The 25,661-nt window shown below is 35.7% G+C and overlaps 2 protein-coding genes across 9 annotated transcripts; both read left to right on the top strand.

Annotated features, from left to right (window-relative positions):
* The first annotated feature begins 10,703 nt into the window (after positions 1–10,703).
* LOC113355338 (uncharacterized mitochondrial protein AtMg00810-like) lies at positions 10,704–11,162 on the top strand. The gene is made up of 2 exons (XM_026598173.1): positions 10,704–10,991; positions 11,097–11,162. Exons 1-2 carry the CDS (start codon positions 10,704–10,706, stop codon positions 11,160–11,162), a joined length of 354 nt encoding a protein of 117 aa, XP_026453958.1.
* Positions 11,163–13,579: 2,417 nt separating this feature from the next.
* On the top strand, positions 13,580–20,972 carry LOC113309367 (NAD-dependent protein deacylase SRT2-like). 8 transcript variants are annotated; one of them, XM_026557787.1, is made up of 12 exons: positions 13,580–13,723; positions 14,173–14,215; positions 14,355–14,592; positions 14,750–14,815; positions 15,708–15,753; positions 17,171–17,331; positions 17,410–17,539; positions 18,163–18,333; positions 18,888–19,015; positions 19,192–19,299; positions 19,866–19,965; positions 20,066–20,972. In XM_026557787.1, the coding sequence occupies exons 1-12, from the start codon at positions 13,697–13,699 to the stop codon at positions 20,117–20,119; spliced, it is 1,272 nt and encodes a 423-aa protein (XP_026413572.1). In that variant the 5' UTR covers positions 13,580–13,696; the 3' UTR covers positions 20,120–20,972. The 8 variants fall into 8 exon arrangements, with proteins under 8 accessions (XP_026413572.1, XP_026413579.1, XP_026413585.1 ...); XM_026557794.1 differs by having other exon boundaries at positions 14,403–14,592; XM_026557800.1 differs by lacking the exon at positions 14,750–14,815.
* Positions 20,973–25,661: the final 4,689 nt, after the last annotated feature.

The raw sequence follows: 25,661 nt of genomic DNA on the forward strand, positions 1-25,661 counted from the left end.
TAAATGGTATACGGTTTAAGAAAGAAAAATTCTACTCCACTTAATTTGTTTTGTTTCTCTTAAAAAATATATTCTTAGCCTTCGTTTAGATAAATATGCGTTATATATTGCCTTTTTTTATCGTCATATAAAGATCTTGTAAATACTTACCTGCGGTAATTTTTCTTTACATAGGGAAATTATTCGATTTATTCCACAAAAGTACATGCACGAAAGCACGATATTTGGAAATCTTAATTATATTTGACTAAGAATCTGCGCAAACCTAGTAACCAATCTTCACGAAATTTCCTTTGTTGGCAAGAAAATAATTTCCATTGTTGGCAAGAAAATCCAGCACAATAGTATTTGTAGATTTTGCGGCTAATCCGATGGTTCAGATTTTATATTCTATTAAAAATTAACAGCCACGAAATGTATGGGGCTAACTTTGATTTCGGCCAATCAGAAGCGAGAGTTACGTTCACCGGCCAATAGGAGGGGAGGTTTTTGCAACTCTCGACGTGGTGTGAGAGATATGATTGGGTGTTTAGGTTGTTGATCAAAAGCGGGAGTTCCGTTCACCGTCCAATAGGAGGGGAGATTTTTACAACTCTCGACGTGGTGTGAGAGATGTGATTGGGTGTTTAGGTTGTTGATATAAAATTAAAAGTATTATACATAAAATCTAATAATTGAATGAATTTATTATTATACCATTCGGTTTAAACCAAAAGGGAGTAGAACTCGACTTATCTTATTTCTTTTCTTTTCTATTCTTTTCACTTCTTTCTCTCTGGCGATTCAGAAAGGTGAAATATGCAAATAGTTTATTGTGGAAGCCTAAAAGAGATTAATTAAACCTAAAGACAAGATACTCATGTTGATGAACATGGAATTGGTGATGGCGATGAGATCGATTGAACTACGGTAATTGGGGGAAAAGGTAAATCATAGAGAATAGAAATAGGGTTTCTTTTATTTTATTTTGAATTGGTATGTTTATTGTAAACCCAGGAAGAAACTATAGGGTTCATACAATTTATCTATATGTTCTTACCTAAATAGAAATTAGGGATCTTGGGGGTGAATTTACAGAAATTAGAAATTAGGATTCTTAGGGATGAGATTAAAGATGGGTATTGAGTTAATCGAACATATCAAGTTGAAATTTCAGATGAAATTAAGTCTCATGAAGTGAATTGAAATCTCAGTGAGATTAGGGTTTGCTTTTGAGAATTTTGGGTAAATAGTGGTAGAACAAAATATCTTGGTAAAGGGAGGTTGTGGTTGTGAACTGAATATCAGAAATTCAAGTGTTTTATGATTAAACTGAATTGCTAGTTGGGATGTAGTGAGTTGGTGATGATGTTGATTAGTAAGTGACTGAAATTAATTGAGATGAATGGCGATGGCAATATGCAGTTAAAAAAAAAGTTAGGGTTAATAGAGAAGGTGCAAGATCGAGAAAACATAGAGAGGGAACTAGTGATTCTCGAAAAGTGATCATTTATGTGAAGTTCAGCCAAGAAAATCAACGAAAAGGTATGCCAATGTTAAACGTATTCCTAGGGATTGAGGATTATTGGATGTGGTTGAAATTTGGCTTGAAATTGGGTTTGTCGTGGTTGAGCTGGTTCCGATCGGTGGAGGATAGCTATGCAGTGGTGTTGACGTTTGGGAAGATGATTGAAGTGCTTTGTTGAGAGATGGGTGATTAATGGTGGTTGACACATCTATTAGATTACCACCGTAGGCTAGATGTGTTTATTAAAGCCGTCGGATCTAATGTAAATATTAAGAATATTAAGGGTATGATAGTAAACTCCTCTAATAATTATATTTTTACCAATTCTTTTTAATTATTTTTTAATTACTTTAACAGAATTCAATATATAACTTAGTCAACGCGGGTCAACGTCTTTTCCAAGTACCAAACACCAAGTTGGACAAATGTTAGACCAAACTCAAAAGTTGGACAAAATCTGAGTACCAAAAACAAAATAACCTTATAAATAACAATAGAACTAAAGATTGGACTGGACCTTCTCGTGGTTTGAAAATTAATGTTGATGTTTCTTTTATAAAGAATAACCATATTGCAGGTCTTGCTCTAATTATTAGAGATGTTTCAGGACAACTGGTGGAGGCAAGAATAATAGCTCAAAGAGCTAGAGATGCTGAGCAAGCTGAAGCTTTAATAATGTTGGAGGGTATCAAAAAAGAAACTCATCTCCAGTTGCAACAATTTAACATTATAATTGAAGGAGATAACAGAAATATGGTGGAAAGTATCAAAGGAAACAATATGTTTGTAAAATGGGAAGATCAAGCTATTATAAAGAAAATTAGAGATATAATGGAAACTTTGAATGGTGTTGATGTTAGTTTTATTCCTAGGAGTGCAAATGAAGCTGCTGAAAAGCTTTCCAAATTTGCAAGAATAAGTAGAAGTTCTAGAGTCTTAGGAAATGCTATCCCTCCGGCAGTGTTAGCTTAAATCCTAGGGATGCTAAGAAGTCTAGTGTTTAATTTTGTTTGTGTATGCTTGGTTCTGTGTTTTGTTTGTACTCTTGGCTTTTCCCCTGGGCTTTAACGAATTTAATTTTCTTTCAAAAAAAAAGAAAAAAATTATTTAATTTTCGTTACGTGGTTTATCTTCGCTCGACCTGGTACTTGTTACTGGAAAACGAGTTCTGGTTCTGGTGGTCTAACCCATCTAGCTTGTTTAAAGTTGCATAGGAACCAGACTAGAACCGGACCATAACCCGAAATCCTGAACCAAAACTGGGGTAAAACCGGAGAAGGAGGTACATGGAACGGGACTAGAATTCAGAACCGGTTACATAGGGGGTACAAATACCGGTTCCAGTCTTATTCCCGACCGTACCTGTACCCATAAAACCAGTTGATCGTATCCCTTCGTTATATCCAATCCTAGTCGTCCATTTTAGGTATCTAGATTGCACATATTTCTGGAGGAATTTGGGACCTCGATCTCGTTCCTACAATTGCTAACAAAACAGTGAAAACCCTAACTGTTTTTAGTCATTCTCCGCCGCTCTCTTATTTTTATCTATTCTTCCTAACCACCCCAATTTTACAGAAACAATACAAACATTTTCATGATCTTCTTCTCTCTTATTCTCTCTGAAAATATTATCTTTCACTCTCAAGCTTATGTCTCTCTTGGTTGAAAAACATCCCATATAGAGAGTTTATTCTTCTCTTTTGACGAGCCCAAGATCTAACGAAACTCATATTTATGCCTGATATCAGAGATGACTTTTTCTTCTTCTTTTTTTCATAATGTGCCAGTTTCGGAGTAGATCTGGATCAACAAGTATGGATAGAGTCAAGAGTTACACTTGCTAGATCATTTTTTCTAGTTGTTGCGGCTGTTCAACTTTTGTATTCAATTTTCACTTATAGGGATTACGAAGTGTTGAACCGTCGAATGTTAGAGAGTCTAATTGAGAAAGCATTTTCATTCTAAATAATTTATGTAAAAAAAATATCATATACCGCCAGCCAGAAACATTGTACATGAGAAGACAAAGTTCTTTGAATTTTTAGAATAATTGTTATAATAGTTGACTTAGCTTTTACATGATCTGTTTCTTTTTTCATGTGTTGATTATATTTTTGTTATGATTTCTGGAGGAATCTGGGAATTGAAGAAATAGTTTTTTAATACGTAAAAACTCGGTATCAATTTCGTAGCAGACTGGTCTTACAGGTACATGCACAGGTACTAGCACATGCACAAGTACTCAAAATAGGAACATGTCAGTAGGAGGTACAGGTACCGAGTTCTTAAGAAACCCGGACTGTACCGTCCTATGTACAACCTTAAGCTTGTTAATTTCTTTCAAAAAATTTGCTTGTTCAATATATGTTTCCTTGGTTTAAAAAAAAGTAAAAAGTAATAACCCTAGTCAGCAACTCGGAAAATTTTTGTCGTATACTTCGCGAACTGGCACGAATTATTCTTTCCCGAAAAATATGCACGGACTATCCCAATTCCGAAGTGAAAGTCGCGTGTTATCTGGCCCTCACAAATTATTCGTGATATACGGTTTTCGTGAATAATCTGTCTTCTTAATTCGTTAATACTATCCAATCAAATAACTCTTTGAAACCCGTTTTACTTAGCCAATTAACTGCTTTCAGTCATTGGGCCTATTAGTTTTAATACTTGTAACCTATAAGTAAAGTCTAATACTCATTTGCTAGCTTTTGACGAGATTTGACAATATTTTACAAAATGATTATGCATTAGTTTTAAGCCTTATAAGTCATAACCCACAAGTAAAGTGTAATGCTCATTTTTTAGCTTGGAATCAACCTCCGATCTTTTGGATAAACAGAATGTGTGGGTCAAGTAAATAACTACTGACTTGATTGTGTTGTAGTGTGTGTGTGTGCGCGCGTGTGTGTGAGAAGTCTGTGTGTCCTGTTATATAACACTACAACCTCAATGATAGCCTATTTAAGGCTAATCATCTCTTTGTAATAATAATCAAATAAATCAATATTATTACCTGTTTCTCATGGTATCACTCGGTACAATCTTGAGATAAATTTTTCGTCTGCAATATAATTTTTGAACAACAACCTTTTCAGCAAAATCATTGAATCGTCTATACAATCTTTCATCAAAACTTTTAGATTTTTTTAGAGCACTGCACGGTCGAACTCGCAAGCGTTGCTATCTCAAGATTGTTTTTCAAGTTTAGTTGATCAAAACTATAGTCTTGATTTCTAGTCTACTTATAGCTATGTCTCGGATTAGGATAGAATATGTAGTTGAGATTTCGACTTCACGACGTTTCTCGATTGAAGACGAAGATCTACTGAGGAGAGCTTGGAAGAACTTCATCAACAAAAGGTATGTGGAGACTATAACTTATCTATCACTCAGAGGCCTATTATATTCTATCTCCTAATAAGACTAAGTCGTATAGCTATATAGACTTTTATATTATGCACATTTGATATTTCGAGATGAGTTTATCTCGGTTATCTATTTATCGAAATATGTGTTGTAATTTTTTTGCTTTAGCTATGTTCATCATTATTCTTGACGAGTTTAGTTGGAAATAATTTATTTGTTAGAAACTAAATATTAAGTCAAAAGATGATCATGTGAAAATTGCCTTGAAACATCTTATTTGATTTGTGTGAGACAATCATTTGATGTCGACTTGGAAAGTTTCCTATTGATCATTCGATCACTTGAAAATTACTTAAAGCTAATAGTTTGTGTGAGACAGCTATTGTCGTCTTCTAAGGATGTTTCAATGATTGAAATGGGAGTTTAGAACAATTGACCATGTCTGGATACAACACGTATGCATACCTAGTATGCGAAATGTATTGTTAGGATTCAAGTTCCGGAACCTTATTTGCGTACCTAGTATGTGAACGGTTTTACTTGTAAAGGTCCCAGAACCTTGTTTGCACACCTAGTATGCGAACGGTTCTACCTGAGTTAGGTCCGGGACTGCGGTTTGCGCACCTAGTTTGCGAACTGATGGACATGACAAGGTACGGAGCTGTTGTTTGCATACCTGGTTTGCGAACACATTGGTTTAAGTTTTAAAATCGGTTAAATATGATTCTCATACTCATAAACTAAATATTTATGAATTAAGGAATGCAATCTTTGCAAATGTTGGCATAATGTTCATGAATTGATTCTTGCATAAGTACTTTGTACAATTACGAATCAATCTGATTTTGTTTCAATCGGTTCATATATATTTCTATGAGATAGTGAACAATTGAACAACTCTATTTGAAACACAATTAGATTCATTTTATTATCTTTCATGATTGATTGATCAACATATTTGATCTAGAAGTGTTAGATGAGTACGGTTAAGACAAAAGTGTTCATATGGCTAACTTCGGTTAATTGTTAATGAGCCACACGTTTAGGTACGGTTACCCATATCTAAATGAAGGTATATTTCATTTGTGTGTAACAATCTAAGACCATCTAACGGTGGATATTGATTGCTTTATTTTAAAATAAGACTTAGCTTGAATCTTAAATCAGTTTTTCATCTAACAATGAATATTGAATACTTTGACTAAGCTATCTTAGCTTTGACTTTAAGCAAACCCTGATTTGAAAGACTATATAAGGGAGAACTCTAGCAACTGGAAAACCTAATCCCGACACTTTCCTGTGTCCTAGTTGAAAAATAGAGTCGATTCTCCTTTAACCTAGGTTTTTACAAAACCCTATTAGGTTAACGACTTGAAGACTTCATTTGGGATTCGTGAAGCCAGACCCAACTATTTTCTCTGTAGCTGTTTGTTCTGATCTTACTTGTTCTATCGTGCTGAGTACTATCTTCTCTAAGATTTGCTCGAGATTTATCTCCGATAGGTAAGATATAAAAAGTAGTCACAAAGTTCTCCGCCTCAGACTCAGTGATTCCGCGGTAACTTCTTCTACCACCGTATAGTTAAGTTATTGTGAGGCGATTGATATTTCTAGGCTGCTCTTAGGAAGTATAAGACCGGATTATCAATTGGTTCATGTTCACCTTGATTTATCATAAGACGAAACAATACTTCATAGGTAGTTATGTGGGAGACAGATTTATCTATCAGAATAGACTTATCAGTGGGAGACAGATTTGTTTATAAGTCTTCGACTTTGGGTCGTAGCAACTCTTAGTTGTGGGTGAGACCAGCAAAGGGAATCAAGTGCGCAGAATCCGGCGTGGTTCTAGAGGCATAAGGAACACGATTGTACCTTAATCGGTGTGAGACTTGGTTAGGGATCAACTAAATTCCAGTCTGAAGTTAACTTGTAGTAGGCTAGTGTCTGTAGCGGCTTAATACAATATGGTGTTCAATCTGGACTAGGTCCCGGGGTTTTTCTGCATTTGTGGTTTCCTCGTTAACAAAATTTCTGGTGTCTGTATTATTTCTTTTCCGCATTATATTTTTTATATAATTGAAATATCACAGGTTGTGCGTAGTTCAATCAATTGGTAAATACGACCTTGATTGTTGGATATGAATTGATTGGCACTTGGGTATTGGTCTTTGATACCTTTCAAGTTAATTCTCATATCAATCAGGCTCACAGATTTCTATCTATTCGATTGAAGATTGTGTTGAGAAATTGAGATTAATCTCTTTGATATATCTCTTGATTGAGCTTGATTTTAAGTTGGTGCTCTCGGAATTATACCGGAGTTAGTCCATACAGATTGCCGAACGAATTATTGGGTGTGGTTTGTTATACCCCCGCTTTTTTAGATTCAATACCTATTCAAAATCTATTTACATTCTTTTTAGGTTAAGATTTCAAATCAAGAACGCGATCCGAGTTCTTGGTTGCAGTTTAACAATTTTGAGAAATTTCATTGATTTCAACAACTGTTTATACAAGACGACGTAATATGGCATCAACTTCCGCTGCTTCTCATGGTAATTTTACTTTACCCATTTCTAACATTGGAAAAAAAATTCAACAAAACTCGATTCAACAAACTTTCTTCCGTGACGTGATCAGTTCGAATCGATTTTATATTCGACATCTTTATTTGGGTATGTTAATGGAGAAGAAGTAGAACCAGAAAAAAAAAATTATTTAATGATGTTCTTACAAACCAAGATGGGTTTACTGAAAAAAAGTTGATTCCTTTGTTATGAGTTGTTTGAAAGCTACTTTTACTCCTTCTGTGTTCGGGGATGTGTTGGGTTTATCAACTGCACGACAGATCTGGTCTTATGTCGAAGTTAGTTTCAAGAATCAGTTTATGACTAGGAAGAGTATGTTAAGAAATCAGTTACATAGATATAAGAAAAGTAATTCTACTATCCTTGTTTATCTTCAAAATTTAAAGGCAATTGTTGATTCTTTGGCTGCAACGGGAGAAAAAGTTTGTGAATCGGATCTTGTAATATATGTGTTGAATGGATTAGGAAGGGAGTATGATAATTTTGTTATCTCTGCTCAAAATAGAAAAGTCCCTTTTACTTTTGTTGAAATTAAGCCTAGGCTACTTAGTCATGAACAATGGCTTGCTGACCAACAACAAGATTCTAGCTTAGTTTTGATGCTCAAAATCCTACTGGTTTTTATCCAAAGAATGTGTATTCTGGTAATGGAGCTAGTAGAGTCAAAAGTAAGAATTCAAGAAATGGTAACTATAATGATAGCAAGAATTCAGAGAAAGGTAATTTTAACAATAACAAGAGTAATGCAAATTTTAGATCTTCTGCTTCTATGATGGTAATTCTGGTACTGGGAATGTGAGGAGAGATTATTCACAAGTGGAGTGTCAGATTTGTCGAAAGAGAGGCCATTTTTCTAGTCGTTGTCATTTCAGATATTACCCACCACAATATGCATCAAGTTCAAATACAGGGAATGGCTCAGCAAATGTAATTCAACAACAATCAGCTTTTAATTCAATGGGTGAAGATATGGGTTTTTCTGGAGCATCTACTTCTGAAGCTCCTCAATGGCTTGCTGATTCTGGTGCAACTGCACATATGACAAGTGATGAGACTCTACTTAAAAATACTTTTGGCGATAGAGGAAATGAGAAGGTGCAAGTTTGCAATGGTAAGTCTATTTTTATTGTTTCTACTGGAACTTCTACTATTCATACACCTAAAACTAGTTTTAGGCTAAACATCGTGTCGTTGGTTCCTAATATGAAACGCAATTTACAGTCAGTAGCTAAGTTTACAAGGGATAATCACTGCTACTTCAAGTTAAGTCCTACTGGTTATGAAATTAGGGATCTTATGACTCATGCCTTGCTTGCTCATGGAACTGTGGTTAAAAATTTATATCATATTCATAATTCATTCGTGTCTTCTTTTTCTACTCATTCTTTATCTGCTACTATTTCTTTTCCTTCTCATGTGTGGCATAGTCGACTAAGACATTTATCTAGTCAAATTGTTCAAAAATTGTCTTATATGAAACAAATTGTTTTAACTACTTCTCAATCATCTTCTTATGTCATCCCTGTCAACTTTCCAAAAGTAAAAGGTTGCCATTTCAATTGTCTGATTCTCATAAACATAAACCTTTATCTCTTATTCATTGTAATGTGTGGGGACTAACACTTCCTTATTTAAATGGTTATAAATATTATATTGTTTTCATTGATGACTATAGTATATTTAATTGGATTTATCCAATGGAACTAAAGTCAGATACTACTCTAGGTTTTACGCATTTTAAAACTCATACTGAAAATTAGACTTCTACAAAAATAAAATCTTTTCAGGTAGATGGTGTTGTTGAGTTAGTTAAAGGTCCATTTACAGTTCTTCTTGAAAAGAGTGGCATCATCGTTCAAATTTATTGTCCTAAAACCCCAGAACAGAATGGTCTAACTGAAAGGAAGCATAGACACATTATTGAGGTGGGAAATACTTTGTTATTCATTTTTTTCCTAAAGATTTCTGGTATGATGCCTTTTTAACAACTTCTTATCTCATTAATAGAACACCTACTATGATTTTAAACTTCAAATCTCCATTTGAATTTCTTTTTGGTTGTGCTCCAGATTATTCCTTTTTAAAAGTTTTTGGTTCAGTTTGTTATCCTCATTTAGCTCATGCCAGAACTGATAAACTTTCACCTAAATATGTCAAATGTGTTTTTCTTGGATATATTACATTGCATAAGGGCTATAAATGTTATAATCCTATTACTAAAAAGTCATACATTTCTAGAAATGTCATTTTTGATGAATCACAGTTTTATTACACTAATTCTTCAAGTTCTGCTTCTTTTGATCTTACCAATTCAAGTTCCTTCCGTTTCTGATTCTATAGCTCCATCTACTACTATGGTTACTAGAGCTCAGAAAGGTATTTCCAAGCCCAAACAATTCCCAAACCATGTTTCACATGTTTCCATTAAATATCTATTTTCCACTGATTTTGCATCTTTGTTAACTACAATCACTGAGCCTAAGACCTTTAAGAAATCTATCACTGATCATAAGTGGCAAGTATCTATGAAGGTTGAGTATGTTGCTCTAGGGAATAATGATACTTGGGAGTATGGAGCACCAGAGTCACATATGAACATTTTGGGTTCAAAATGGGTTTATAAGATAAAAAGAAAATCAGATGGAACCATTGATAGGTTTAAATCTAGATTAGTGGCAAAGGGTTATGATCATCAATATGGTGTTGATTATAATGAGCCATTTAGTCCTGTAGTAAAGTCCACTACTGTGAGGGTTGTCTTGTGTATCGCTATAACTTATAATTGGCAGATCAAACGATAAGATGTAAGAAATGCTTTCTTACATGGGTATTTAGATGAAGATGTTTACATGTCATAGCCATAGGGTTTCATAAATCCATATTTTCCTTCAAACTATGTTTTTCATCTAAAGAAAAGTTTGTATGGATTGAAACAAGCACCTAGAGCTTGGCTTCATAGACTTAGCTATTTTCTTCTTTCTTATGGTTTTAAGAAAGCAATTTCAGATAATTATATGTTTATTTTCTTCTCTCAACATGGAATGCTAGTTCTATTGTTGCATGTTGATGATATCTTGTTGACTGGTAGTTCATCTCAGTTAATTGATACTTTGATTACTTCTCTTAAAAAAGAGTTTGCAATGAAAGAACTAGGTGATTTAGTATATTCAAGAATTCTGATTCTATTCTTTTGACAAAAAAAAAAAAATAGTTTAGAGTTGCTGGTTAAAGCAAATATGATTGATTGTAAGCCATGTGACACACCAGTTATTAAAGGTGCAAGAGTTTATATACATGATGGTACTAAGTTGGGAAATGCTAGTGACTATAGAACTATTGTTGGCAGTTTACAGTACTTAACAATCACAATACCAAATATTTGTTTTGGAGTGAATTATGTGTTCCAATTTATGCATTCACCAACAAATGTACACTTGCAGTTAGTTAAGAGTATTCTTAGATATTTGAAGGGTACAATTGGTCTTGGAGTAACTCTGAGGAAAGATAGCTTAAACCAGTTGAAGGCATATACAGATTCAAATTAGGCAGGTTGTCCAGATACCAGGAGGTCTACATCAGGCTATGCAGTGTTTTTGGGTTAAAATTTAATATTTTGGTCTTCTAAAAAGCAACCCACTATTTCTAAATCATCAACTGAAGCTGAATACAAGTGCTTGTCTGTTGCATCAGCTTAATTGAAGTGGCTAGTTGATTTGTTGTCTGAATTACATGTTTTGCAACTCCAACTTTGCTTTTGTGTGATAATACTAGTGCATTGTCCTTAGCATCTAACCCTGTTTTCATGCTAGGACAAAACACATAGATATACAATACCATACAATCAGGGAATTGGTGGAGAGTGGCTTCCTTCAACTTCAACATATTTCAAGTCAGGAACAACTAGCTGATCTGCTTCCCAACATTTTCCCGGCTGTTGCAGTCCTTGATAGATGTTCATACTTCTTCAGATACTTTCGCATCTTCAGCTACTTCTACAACTATTTAGAATTCTCTTTTCTTCTTCTCAATTGCTTTTTCAAATCTTGTATTTTATATTCTTCAAACCTTAGTTAGCAATTTGGGGTACGGAGCAAAGTTCAGAACGACAAATGTTCGAGAATTATACGGATTTGGGCAGTCCGGATTCGGTCAAAAAACCGGTCAACGGTTCGTTGTTCGGAACGGCACGTTCGTGTATGTTCGTTTTAGAAATATGAGTTCGGCATTGAAAATTCGGTTTACATCAAAAGGCATTTTAGAGTAATATAGCACGAAAATGTGGTTTGGAATGAGTTATATAAACAATACCAAAAGTTTGAACAATAACTAACCTGTAGACTAATGGTTTGAACCTTCTTTACCAACCTTAAGGTCATAGGTTCGAAACTCACGCATTCATATTTTTAGAAAACATTAAAATCGGTACAACCCAGTGGATAAATCGTCGACTAGTTCAACTCAGTGAGCTAAACAACTGTCCGCACAGAACTTCCGATCAGTGGGTAAATCGTCGACTATAGGTTCGAAACTCACGCATTCACCTTTTTAGAAAACATTAAAATCGGTACAACTCAGTGGGTAAATCGTCGACTAGTTCAACTAAGTGAGCTAACAGCTGTCCGCACCGAACTGCCGATCAGTGGGTAAATCGTCGACTAGTTCAACTCAGTGAGCTAACAGCTGTCCGCACCGAACTGCCGAGCTATTCAGAATTCCCGAATTATCCGTGAATTATTCGAATTATCCACAAAATTCGCGTCCCTGATTCGGTGTTCAAGTAATTCGGGGCGTATGAATCGGATTCGGTGAGTTCGGAACGGTTCGCGAATAATTCGGCGAATTACTAACCAGCTTCAAACTGTATTTTTCAAATTGTTATACTAGTCAGCTTATAACCGTCTGAGGGGTTCTATTAGATAAACAGAATGTGTGGGTCAAGTCACTGTGTTGTAGTAGGGTGTGAGAGAGAGAAGTCTGTGTGCCCTGTAATACAGGGCAACTTCAATGATAGCCTATTTAAGGCTAATCATCTCTGTAATAATCATCAAATAAATCAATATTATTATTTGTTTCTTACAATCTCATGCTCATGGCTCATGTTTACAATATTTTAACAAAATGATTATGCATTAGTTTCAAGCCTTATAAACCATAAATAAATAAAAGTTTAATGTTCATTTTTAGTTTCAAGCCTTATAACCCATGAATAAATTAAATAAAGCTTAATGCTCATTTTCTAGCTTGGAATCGAGTTGCTAGCTTGGAATGGAACCTAGGATCCCATGCTCATGCCTCATGCTTCTTACAAGGTGTGCGACATCACCGTTCTAAGCGTTTGTTGTTGATTAAATTGCATATATAATAAATATAGTTCATTTTGATCGTAAAATCATATGATATTTTCACAAGATTGTTTGAAAATTTATTTGTTATTAAATATGTGCCGAATTTTAAGTACTGAATTCATATCTCGAATACGAACGATACACATATTTATATTGTTCCGAATTACTACCAAACAGTGAATTGTTGACCGAATTTAAGTTATCCGAGTTATCTAAATAATAATACTCACCATGCCGAATTGCTATCTAGTAATAACACTTAGGTTAACCCCTATGGGTTAGATTGAGCTGGTAGATTGGCCAAAAGTGTTGTAAATTAAAAAATAAGTGTGGGCAAAGAGTTCACACCTGTACCTGCTACTTCTCTCTTCTAGCATTTGCTCGCAGTTCAACTAGCAGCTAGTTTCAGAAGTTGAACCGTTCGGCGCTCAAAAAGTAACCAAAACGCCGAATCAATCAGCGTTGGGAGAAAATTTTCCGATTTAACGGCTGAGATTTAAAACGTTGAACCAAGCAGCGTTAGATGGTGGTCCCACTGACGCGGTCTTCTAATCTAACTGCTAGATTAGCCATCCCATAAGATTTAGGAGATTGCCTTAACAGACGTGGATGGCCAATCTAGCTCTTAGATTAGAAGACCATAGTGGTTAGCCTTAGAAGTGCTGCTGAAAGTAAACCGAGGCAAGTTTGACCGCTTGAAGTTAAACAACGTGGGTATCCTTAACACCTCACACATCAAACACAACCACTAACATGTTTTTTTGTGTGGTGGTTAACAAAGTAACAGGATCGAGAATAAATTAACGTCGAGACTGAGAAAACGAAGAAACCGAGAGTAGGAAGAAGGAATTAAACTTACGGAGGAGAGATCAAAGATTGAAACAATGATGACGTCTCAACCTCTTAAAACCGTAAGCCTCTATTATCTCTCCCTAATTCATTTAACCTGTTTCGAATTCAATAACTTATAATATTTAATTATGCTAACTTTTGTTATTCAATTGATTGATGAAAATGTCATTTATTAAAATTGAATTTATCTTTGAATTCTCCTTTTTCAGTTTAGTTATCGGTATCATATTGTTTTCTATTCATGGAGTAAGAATAATGTTGATTTTTGTTATACTGTAGCGCATTACCATTTCTTCTTCTTTTTAGCTGTTTTTTTTTTCTTTCTTGAATTCAGTTTGTTTGATAATTTGAGGTTATAGTATATGAGATGAAGTTAATATTAGTATTTTTATATATTTGAATTTACATTCTGTGTGTTTTAAGTAAATGTTACGCTAACCATTTGATGTTTTGGAAAAATGTTTGATTTGTATGTGGGGCTCTAATCTTTTTGGTTTTACTTAAGCAGTTAATTCTTAGAGCCAAACAAGTGTTAGGGACCAAAACCATAGGTAAACTACTACTTTTTCACTGATTATATTGTACCACGTGATCTGTTCTCATTGTTCTGTTGATTTCTTTTCTTGTTTAGTAGTGTCACACCTGCTTGATGAAAACACTTTGACGTTTTACAGACTTGTGTTTTTCTAGATGTGGTTCTGTTAAATATGAGACATGGTCTATTGCCTCGCAATGCAGGACACACCCTATCTTTACAAGGTAGTCTTAGGCATATCCGAACAACATGCCGCATTTCAGTTCCTGGGATGACATCAAAAAGTGAAGATAAAGTGTCTCCTGAGTTTTTAAGGGATAAGAAAATGGTGCCAAATTCAGAGCCTCCGAGCATTAAAGATATTGACCTTTTATACGAGTTTGTCGATAAGAGGTATGTTTTCAGATGGTATTATTATCTATGTTTGGTTACGTAGTTTTCACTTTTAATCAGTTTGCGGCTTTAGCAAGTAAATCATGGATGAGGATATCAAATTTCTCTTGGGGATAACGATAACTGATTCAGTTTATCATTGCTGGTTATGATGCAGTAGCAATCTCATTGTTTTAACTGGAGCAGGAATAAGCACAGAATGTGGTATTCCTGATTATAGAAGGTTATGTTTTTGCATCACTTTCCAATTGGTTTCGTTAAAATGATATGTGGATGTTGTGCTCTGACAAAACATTATATCTTTCGAACCACTTAAACGACCATTAAGGGGAACTCCTAAGGTGTGGTTCTAAATTATCCACACGTAAGGAGTCTCCTTATACAATAGGGGATGAGAGGTTTGTATGGACTGTGCTGCTAGGGGTAGTCCACACGAACATTTACGTCTTTCTACTAAAAACAAACAAAAAGGAAAAAGAAAATCTAATTTTCCTAGGAAGTCCGTTTGAGTGTGAACGGACATTGGAGGTCTATCTGGACAAGTCCACTTGAGGAGTCCTTAAGGAGACTCATGTGGATTTCTCCACATGTGGACTTCTCTCACATGTGGATATTAAAATTTAGCAAAGTAGTTACTTTTTGGACCAAATGAGAAGGATATCCACACGGTGTGGATGATCGTCCTCTCCATAGGATTTATCCTTAGACGTGTATTACTGTAGTTTTGTGGATGAATGTGTGTACAATTTTGGAACTATCTTAGCCTATGTTCTGAAGAATCTGAACAGCATATTGTACTCAAATTTTTGCCATAACTTACGAACGTTTTTATGTTGTTGGATGCAAATATCCCTTCTATTGTTTATTCCTTCTTTCTCCATTATCATTGTAAACACCTTTTAGTTGTAGAAATCTAATCTGCGAGTGACTTCGATACAAATGGAGAGGGGGTATGGGCAGATGTAAATTTAGAACTGTAAATGTTCAATTGCATTTGCAATGTGTTCAGGATATTAATATTTTTGATGAAACGGAAACAATTTGGATTCTCTTGTAAATTGATACAATACATCTTTACTCCATTCAAAACTGATATTTCTCCTGTTTCTGTGCAGTCCAAACGGAGCTTATAGTACTGGCTTCAAACCAATTACACATCAGGTGATTTGAGGACATTTGGTGAGCTACTGTTGCTCCTACATTATTTTGATGCCCAGAGGTGAACTATTTTGGCTGATAATTCCACATAACGAGCAAATCGACAGTATTAATATACTTAGCTCATAAAACTCTTTAATTACTATTGCCGCCACCTTTATCCTCTTAGTTGGGAAACATTAGTAGATGAAGTGGGGAATAAACAAATTTAAGCAGGAAAAATAGGAGAAGCCCAATTTCGTTGCTGCTGATTTCCTTGCGTAGGGCTTTAATGGTCCGGGACTGAGAAGTAGAACCAAAAACTAATCTTGAAACTACCTCAGTATGTACTAAGGAGCTTCAGTCTCGTTTTGATGTGGGGAAACTCTTCAGGAGCAGTGGCTGATAACTCGGGTGAATATCCTGAAGAGAGCTTTAGTTTGATATCTTGTTAGCAGCGCAGTTCCAGAATGGCGCCCCGATTGATGGATTTGTGGTGAAGTAAATTAGAAATCTAGGGAGGGGCCTAGGCATAGAGTATAAATACCTAGATTGCTTTTATGTGAACCAAATTATCTCCATTAGTCAAGTTGGCAGTTGACATGATTATTTCTTCTACTTACTGAAGATAATTGAAACATGGGAAGTGTTAGTTAATTACAGGATTGGAGAAATAATGATCTCAATCGGCCATGATTTTACTAGATGTATGAGTCCAATGAAGAGTTGGGAGGTATAGATCTGATAGACTTCATGACATATACATGATGTCGCAGGGTACCACACGAAAAATGAGGGGTTGATTGAACTTAGATAGCCAATCAAGACTAATTGTCTACTTCAAAAATTTTAATAACTTCAACAAGCAACCCCATTTTGTTGGTAATGGGCATTCTTGGACCAGCACCTCCTGATAGCAGTAAGCACGGTTTGACAGGCATTTGATAGTTTGAGGTTTTTACTTATCTGAAATTTCAATGAAACCCTCGATCTACAGGGTGCAAAGACGGGAGAAGTGAGGGACCAAGACATATGATGGACTCTTAAACATCGGTCAGCACGACATCCTGGATCGTGGAGAGATGAAAAAAATGAAGAAGACATGTGGTAGTTAGGTGGGTTATGTCCAGGTGGTGGTAAAGGAATTGTAGAAAATGGATCCTAATTTAACACATGGCTTCACAGTCTGTCTGATCGTGCTAGACTGATAGTATACCCTTAAATGGCCACACTTATTCAAACTTCTGATGCATTCTAGATTCTCTTTATTATTGACCACATTATATGTGTTCCCAACTGGCAGCAAGATACTCTTTCAGTGGGAAGTAGCTTAATGTTTATAATCATCATTTTTCTCCTTCTTTGTTGACCTTCTGCAAGCTCGTACCTTTTTCCTGTAAACTCACATGTGCTAATCAGGGTGAACTTCTTCCATGGATAGCAATTCGTCCGTTCAAGCCGAGCTCGCAGGAGGTATTGGGCAAGGAGCTATGCTGGATGGAGAAGGTTTAATGCAGCACAACCTGGTCCAGGTCATAAAACGCTTGCATCCTTGGAAAAAGTTGGCCGAGTAAACTTTATGATTACACAGAATGTTGACAGGTAATCTCTCCCTCCCCTACTCATGTATGCTTCTATATATAATCTCTTTACTGATTATTTATCATTATCTTATCTAAGGCTGCATCACCGTGCTGGGAGTAATCCACTTGAGTTGCACGGGACTGTGTACACTGTAGCATGCTTGGATTGTGGGTTCTCATTTTGCCGGAACTCATTTCAGGACCAAGTCCAGGCTCTGAATCCAAAGGTTGGTTTTATTTGTAGCATCCATCTAATCTAAAATTCTAGCTAGGTAATTTTATTATCTAAACCAAGCAGTAGTATGAAATATTTTATATGTGAACTGGTAATCTTATTAAAGCTTAGGAAATGGATGTACATACTATGATGCATGTGATGGCTTATTTCTTTGGTTAACTTTATGGTTGAGAGTCGAGATTTATTTATTCGGTGGTTCAATTTTCTATGGATTTGTGAAAAGTGTTTCCATTTCCAGAACCTAATACCCTGATTTTCGAGTATCTATCTCTCATGGGACCAGTAATAAGTAGACGACACAAATTTCGTAAAACTGGTGGTGGGTGTCTGTTGGTATGTGGAGTTAGGGTTGAGGCGGTGAACCGTAAGTTGGTAAATTGTGCTCATTCAACAATTTAGTTTTCCATGAGCGTATTCCTACTTCCCGACCTAAATATTACTTTGTCCTCGTGTTGTGCATGGTCCATTCCTATTGTGTATCGTTGCCGTAGTTTTAGCCCTTTCTGTTTGTTGTACAGTGATAGAATTGAGTCCTTAGGCCTATCTGTGTGTTGTGACATTTCATGCCCTAGTTTTGCTACTCAAGAAGTGTATTTGATTATTCTTCTGCAGTGGGCAACAGCAATTGAAAATTTGAACTTGGGAAGTACCTCAGCAGGGTCAGAAAAGAGTTTTGGCATGCAGCAGAGGCCTGATGGTGATGTTGAGATTGATGAGAAATTTTGGGAGGAGGATTTTGACATCCCCAACTGCCAGAAATGCAATGGAATTCTGAAACCTGATGTAAGACATACTTGCCTTGCTCCCGTTTAATCAACTGAAACATTTCCTTGGGTTCTTACTCCACCCAGCAAAATAAATAACCATTTTCAAGTTCGATACAAAATCTAACCAGATAAGTTGAAGTAGCAGGAAAAAATCCCTTATGTCTCCTTGAATCTGAGTTAAACTCCATGATGAGCTTCTCCTATGAATGCCAGGGAAAATTGGAGAAGTGAATTCTTAAAATTAGAATATTTTTATTTTTGTAGTAGCACTATACCATGATTTGGGTGCTAAAAGCAGAGAGACTAAGTATTTCTTGGGAGAACCCATGCAAGGTGATATTAGAATTTCTATCAAGGTAAAAGACCAGAATCGATTTTGGACAGACCATAATGGAAGCCCTGGGCAATCCTTCACTTGTAAGCAAGTTTTCAAAAGCTGGTTAAGTCTGCGGGGCATTAACATCATGCATCTGTAGTTATAATACGGCCATCATGATTTGAGTGTTGCCACGGTAAACCTATTTACAATTCTAATTGTGTTTGTCTTTGTGTGCACTGGAATCTCTGTAGGTTGTCTTTTTTGGTGACAACGTTCCTAAAGACAGAGCTAATAAAGCAATGGAAGCTTCAAAAGACTGTGATGCCTTTCTTGTGCTAGGATCTTCCCTCATGACCATGTCTGCATTCCGACTTGTCAGGTATTAAAACTGGTGATCTTTATATGTGGAACTGCTATGTAGTTATAAGTGGTCCATTCATAAGAATTGCCTTAATAGTTAATAGTAGTTTTTTCATTGCCTATTTGTACTTCACCATATCTGCAAGATCAGCTGATGTTCCGGCAAGAACTCAGTCCGTTATATTTTCCTCTCAGAGATAAAAGTGTGAAAAGAAACTATGCTTATTCCAGTGTGCTCCCTAAGAGGTGCAACATCTTCCTTTCTGTATCTAGGAGTTGGCCAATGAAGCACTCTAGTGAGCGGTGAGTCACCAAAGTCCTGTTAAGAAGAATAAAAACTTGCAATTTGAGAAGTATCTAAATCTGTACTGTCAGGTCCATAGATTTCTTTGGAACATCAAAGTATAGACTCTTCAACTGGTGGGACCTATGTGCTTCCATTGCAGAGATGGGTCTGAGATTAAGTTGCAGTATATTTTTCATAATCTCGCAATCTGATGCATCGAAGAATGAAAAGAGTCAGCAACTTGTTTTTGTTATTATGATTATACTTTTTGAGCAAAGCCTTGCTCCTGTCGCCTGTATGGTATAGAGCGCCATTAACATGGGTTTTGCTTTCATCACCTGTGGTAAGAGAAGAGAAATGATCCGAGTTCTAGTTCAGTAAGCCATGTGATCTGAATCATGTGACGGGGGTTTCAGATTCAAACCCAAAGCAAATTCATTATTTGGCTGCTGGGATTGCTCCAGTATAACCTTTCACTAATCTAACTGAGCTCCCTGTACTGGACCCTTCATATCTTCAAGTCAGAATGAGTAGTTCCTTACTTCCTTGCGTATTTTAATTTCTCGCTCTCAATCCTCCGCAGAGCTGCTCATGAGGCTGGTGCAAGTGTTGGGATTGTGAACATTGGTCCCACACGTGCTGATGACTTTGTGCCCTTAAAAATAAATGCAAGATGTGGAGAGGTACAATAAATCTCTACTTTAACTGCATCGTGAGGCTTTTCGTTTCTGTTTTCTTACAGCTGTTGGTAATATCTTTTTGTTTCTTTATTTGTTTCTCCAGATTCTACCCAGGTTACTCGACGTGGGAGTTCTCTCCCTACCAGCTGTGCATTGACAGATCTGAAAAGTGAAAACTACAGGGAGACCCATTCTTCGGATCTTTCCCACTGTGAAACCCACGCCCAGAAATCTGAAGGCGCGCACCCATTTTCTAGGAAAAAATTATTTTCAAACCCATATTTTATAAAATTCTGTTTCGTTCTTTTTTCTTCTTCTTCATCTTCAATTCCTTTTCTTCTTCCTCTCCACTCTACCGTGAATTGTTGTGGTCGATTAAGAAGAGTGGGTATTGGTTATCACTCAAGTTTGATTCAGATTTTGTGATGAATTGATGGAAGAATCGAAGAAGAATCGAAGAAGAAAATTAGGGTCTAGAGAGTTAGGTCGAGAGAATTGATTCAGATTTTACAGTTCTCGATAAGATTAGGTCGAGAGAATTTCTAGATAAAGTTTTTATTAGAATGAGAGAAGTTGATTTACATGATTTGTCTTCATTGATTTACCAACTTTTGATTTTAGCTTTGAATGATTTTAGCAAACGAGAAGTGATTGATGGAATTATTGGATTTCTTGGAGGATTAAGTAAAGTGAGTTCAATTGTTAGACAAGTTGAAGGAACTGTATTATTGCATTTCAATTTTGCTGTGAAACAAGATCCATCATTAGGTCAGGAGATATTAGGATTAGTGAAAAATGATTTAAGAGCTTGTAATCATTTCACTGTTGTTGTTTTCCTGTCTATTTGTCGAGTTCGTAAATTTAATGAAAGCGCCTTTGGCGTTCTTAGAATGGTTGTTGTTAGATCTTATAAGGAGTATAAATACACAAGGTAATCGATTCGAAACAACACTATATATGTGAAGTGTTGTTTCTGATTTTTTTTTATAGTGTAGTACTTGTTTGTTGAATTTGGTGTTAAATTTCCAGGGACTGTAAATGGTTGCCACGCACTTTTAAGGATAAATGCTTACAAACTATTAAAAGAGTAAAGATGAGTGGTTTGATGAAGGCAATAATATCTACGTTATGCAGATGCATAACTTGTTATGCACCTACAATAATATCTACATAACATGTTATGCAGTCATGAAAGTGTATGCATAACCTGTTATGCTTCCGAAAATACGACTGCATAATGCATTATGCATCGAAAAAATTGTTGCATAATCTTTTTTGCATCGAGAAAATGGATGCATAACCTGATATGCATCATTTAAATATGGCTGCATAACGTATTGTGCATCAATTTTTTCTGTACGAACTAAAATCAACCAAAACAATGGCTACATAACTTGTTATAGATGCATAACTTGTTATGCAGTCGAAAAAATGGTTGCATTGCATGATATTCGACTCCACTCGAGTTCAACTAATCGTTAAAAAGTAAAAACCTATAAAATTGCTTATCTTAAATTCATATGGAGTGATATTTGGCCGAAAACATTTGAAGTCTTGAATATAATTTAATAGAGCTTCGTGTTTGCAACTTTTTTTTTTTTTTTTTTTGACAAAAGAGTAATATATATATGTAGAATATTAAACAGAAGTTACATCATTAGCTATTTTTACATATAGAGCAACATATGGAACTTGCCCCCACTCTCCAGTATTACCAGAACGACGGACATTCTAAGCTAAGCAGTCTGCCGCTTTGTTACACCCTCTAGGGATGTACACACAAGACCAATTACTATGAAGATTACAAAGTTGAACACACTTATATAACAAGGGAGAGGACTGCCAAGAAGGGAGTAGTCCTTCATTGACAGATAAAACCACATTTTTACAATCAGACTCAAATATTACTTTCTTCCGGTTGTGTTGTTCTGCCCAATGCATTGCTTCTAATATAGCCCAACTCTCAGCTTGGTGAACATGACTTACTCTTTTAAGAACTCCTTTTCCTGCAACATATGATCCTGTAGAGTTTCTAGTTAGCATTGCAATTCCAGCCAAATGAAAGGGTTTGCGAAAATAAGCATCTATGTTGATTTTTAAAGTGTCAGTCGGTTTTGGTGTCCAACGATGTTCATGCCCTATAGACTGACTATTATGTGATGTATGAGAAGTATGAATGACATTAGTCATATAATGAAAGAGTGGATGCAAAGAAAAGTTGGGATTCATTGTTTCATGTTGATAGTGAACTTTACACATGTATTTCCAAATGTACCACATAGTTGCAATCATTCCATGCAAAGAAGGAGTCTCTGAACTGAAGTTGATATCAACATCTGTTGTCCAAGAAATAATCCAGTTCTGAAGAGTGTTAAATTGTTGAAGATGATGAAGATGTTGTGGTAAACAAGCTCTCCATATTGCAACAGAAAAAGGGCAAGTAAAAAACAAATGATTTATATCCTCCGCCTGATGAGCATTACAGAGGAGACAAATATCATCAGCAACAGTTGTATAATAGACATTAACCTTAACAGGAAGTGCATTATGTATGACCTTCCACATAAAAATCTGCAATTTGAAAGGTATTTTTAGTTTCCGGAACTTCAACCAAAAGCTCATGTCGAAGAAAAGAGGTGTTGTTGGAGAGTTAATATTGCATAGATGACGATAAGTCGAAGCAGTAGAGAAAACACCAGTTGAAGTCAGGGGCCAAATTAACTTATCCTGTGATTGCAGATTTAAGGGAATAATTAAAATAGAGTGCACCTGAAGGGGAGTGAAAAGTTGCCGAAGAAGTGGAACATTCCATTCAGTCGTGTCTGAAATGATAAGTTGAGATACCCATTGAATATCATTAATATTAAGATCATTCCAAGAAAGTAAGCCTTAAGTTTCACTTGGGATCCAATTGTGCTTCCATATATTAATGGTTGAGCCGTCACCAACTTGCCACTTACTGAACTGCTGAACAATCTGAATACCATGCATAATACTCTGCTAAATCCAACTAGATTTTTTGTTATCAGGAGGGGGTTCATGTTTGAGGTCATGAAAAGGGAAATATTTTGATTTTAAGAGTTGTACATAAGAATCATCTGGGTTATGAATGATATTCCAAGCTAACTTTTCTAACATAGTAGAGTTGTAATGATGTAGGTGTTTCAGACCTAATCCCCCTAATCTTTTAGGAATGTTCATTTTGGACCAGGAAATAAAGTGTTTATTTGGATGGTTTAAAGAACTATTCCACCAGTAATTCCGCCGAAGTTGATCCATTTGACTTATGATTGTATCTGGTAATTTCAGGACTTGCATATGATACATACTCATTGTACTGAGAACTGAGTTCAGTTGAGTTGTCTTACCAGCTTGATTGATAATTTTGCTACTCCATACTTGTAGCTTCGCTGACATATGCTCCAATATAGGCTGACAATTATTTTTCCTTGAACGGTGCAACTGTAAGGGTATACCTAAATATTTTTCACCAAGGCCCATAATTTTCATATGAAGAATGTTAATAAAATCATTCCTGAGAGAAGGTGAAACATTTTTACTGAAGAAATCGTTGTTTTTTGCAGATTTACTACTTGCCCTGAAGCCTTACTAAACTGATCAAGAATGTGTTGGAGATTTCGTAGATGATTCGGAGAAGCTTCAAGAAATAATAAACAATCATCTGCAAAAAAGAGATGACTCACCTCCGGGTTGTTTTTCGCAACTTTGACACCTTTTAAGTTACCCTGTAGAATTTGTGATTGAATGATTCTAGAGAAGGCCTCCATAATAATAAGGAAGAGATAAGGTGATAATGGATCACCTTTTCGAATTCCTCGTGAAGGAGTGAAAGAAGCTGATGGCTTTCCATTGATGAGAAGAAAGATGCTTGTTGAGGTAATGCATTGCTTGATTATCTGAATCCAATCCTGATGAAAACCAAGCTGCAGGAGAATGTCAAAAAGAAAAGACCACTCAAGTCTGTCGAAAGCTTTCGACGTATCCAACTTGAGACCAATATAAGAAACTTTCCCCTTCCTTTTTTTCTTCATTGTATGGATGAGTTCAAGTGCGATAATAATATTGTTTTGAATGTGTCTACCAGGAACATAAGCACATTGAGTTGGTGAGATGAAAGTAGCAAGTAATGGTTTCAATCTGTTGGACATGATTTTCGAAATAATCTTATAACTAACATTACATAGGCTAATAGGTCTGTATTCATTTGGTGTTTGAGGATGTAATGTTTTAGGTATAAGGACTTAAAAAGTTATGTTAATATCTCGAAGCATAAACTTATGAATGAAGAAATGTTGAACCATTGAAGTTACCTATGTATCAACAGTAGACCAACATTGTTGATAAAATGTGAATCCATATGGTCCCGGCGAGGCCCACGGTCTGATCTGGAAAACCACTCCTTTTAGTTCTTGTTCAGAAGGTATTCGAAGTAGAGCATTATTATCTTCATCTGTAATACATGACTGAAACTGAGATAAAAGAGAATTGTCAGTGAGCGGTTTAGTCGTGGTGCAAATATTGGAGAAGTGTTGGAGCAGAGTATTTTCAATCTCATATTTAGAATCGTGCCAAATCCCAAAAGAATCTTGAACTGCATCTAATTGGTTTCTTTTCTTGTTATAATTTGCAGTTGAATGAAAGTAAGAAGTGTTTCTGTCTGCATCATGTATATGAGTACCATCTTTCTGCATGTAAAAATCTTTTTGTATTGCTAACCAGTGCTCCAAAGATTTAGTGAGGTCAACAATAATAGGATGAGAAGAGGGTAAATCTAAGCTGGAAAAATGTTGAAGTTCTTGATGTATGGACTGAATTCTAGCTTCAATGTTGCCAAAGGATTGTTTTTTCCAAAGTTGTAGCATGTGTTTGGTGTGATGCAATTTAGAAGTTAACTGATATAAAGGATATCCTACAAAAGTTTGAGTCCAACTATTGTTGATACTATCAGAATAAGAAGCTTAGGAAAACCAACATCTGTAAAGATGAAAAGGAACCATCCTAGGGCCAGATGCTCGACAAGTTGATAATAAAATCGGAGAATGATCTGAAGCAACATGTGGGATATGTTGAAGAAAAGAAGTAGAATAACTATTCATCCATAGAACATTTGCTAAGGCTCTGTCAAGTCTAGCAGCAGTATAATCATTATCACTTCGTGGTTAGACCAAGTTGTAGTGGATCCCGAAAAATCTAAATCGATTAGTCCAAATTGTTGAATAATAGGCCTAATTAATCTAGAGTGTTGATGACGAGAATTGTGTGAACTTTGAATTTCTGAATCAGTTAGAGTGATGTTGAGGTCGTCAATTAAAACCCATGGCAAATCTACTTGAGGCTGCATGTCTAAAAAGTACTGCCATTGATCTCGATTTTCATCTGGGTCATGAGCTCCATACATACAACTTATCAAGATATCAGGATGATGCAAATGAGTATGAAAAATGGCATGAATGTTATGCCAAGTCGTGTGCATAATTTCAAGGTCAATATCTAATTTTCATGCAATAGCTATACCACCAGACAAACCCACAGAAGATGCATACCAGAAGTTAGGATATTTGAATTGTTGCAAGTAAAAATGCATTTTAGAATCCTGAGTTTTAGTTTCAGACAAAAAGAAGATATCAGGATTATATTTGTTGATACAAAAGTGAAGATAATCTTGGGTGGTGGGATTT

The sequence above is a fragment of the Papaver somniferum genome, chromosome 1 (assembly GCF_003573695.1).
Source record: "Papaver somniferum cultivar HN1 chromosome 1, ASM357369v1, whole genome shotgun sequence".
Classification (NCBI taxonomy): domain Eukaryota; kingdom Viridiplantae; phylum Streptophyta; class Magnoliopsida; order Ranunculales; family Papaveraceae; genus Papaver; species Papaver somniferum.

Bases quoted from the DNA above. Each gene is read 5' to 3' on its own strand.
- LOC113309367 (XM_026557787.1), top strand. From the start codon at position 13,697: ATGATGACGTCTCAACCTCTTAAAACC. The intron at 14,216-14,354 runs GTAAACTACTAC...GTGTTTTTCTAG, and splicing joins GTTAGGGACCAAAACCATAG to ATGTGGTTCTGTTAAATATG. The intron at 19,966-20,065 runs GTACAATAAATC...TTGTTTCTCCAG, and splicing joins TAAATGCAAGATGTGGAGAG to ATTCTACCCAGGTTACTCGA.
- LOC113355338 (XM_026598173.1), top strand. From the start codon at position 10,704: ATGATTGATTGTAAGCCATGTGACACACCAGTTATTAAAGGTGCAAGA. The intron at 10,992-11,096 runs GCATATACAGAT...TCTTCTAAAAAG, and splicing joins ATAGCTTAAACCAGTTGAAG to CAACCCACTATTTCTAAATC.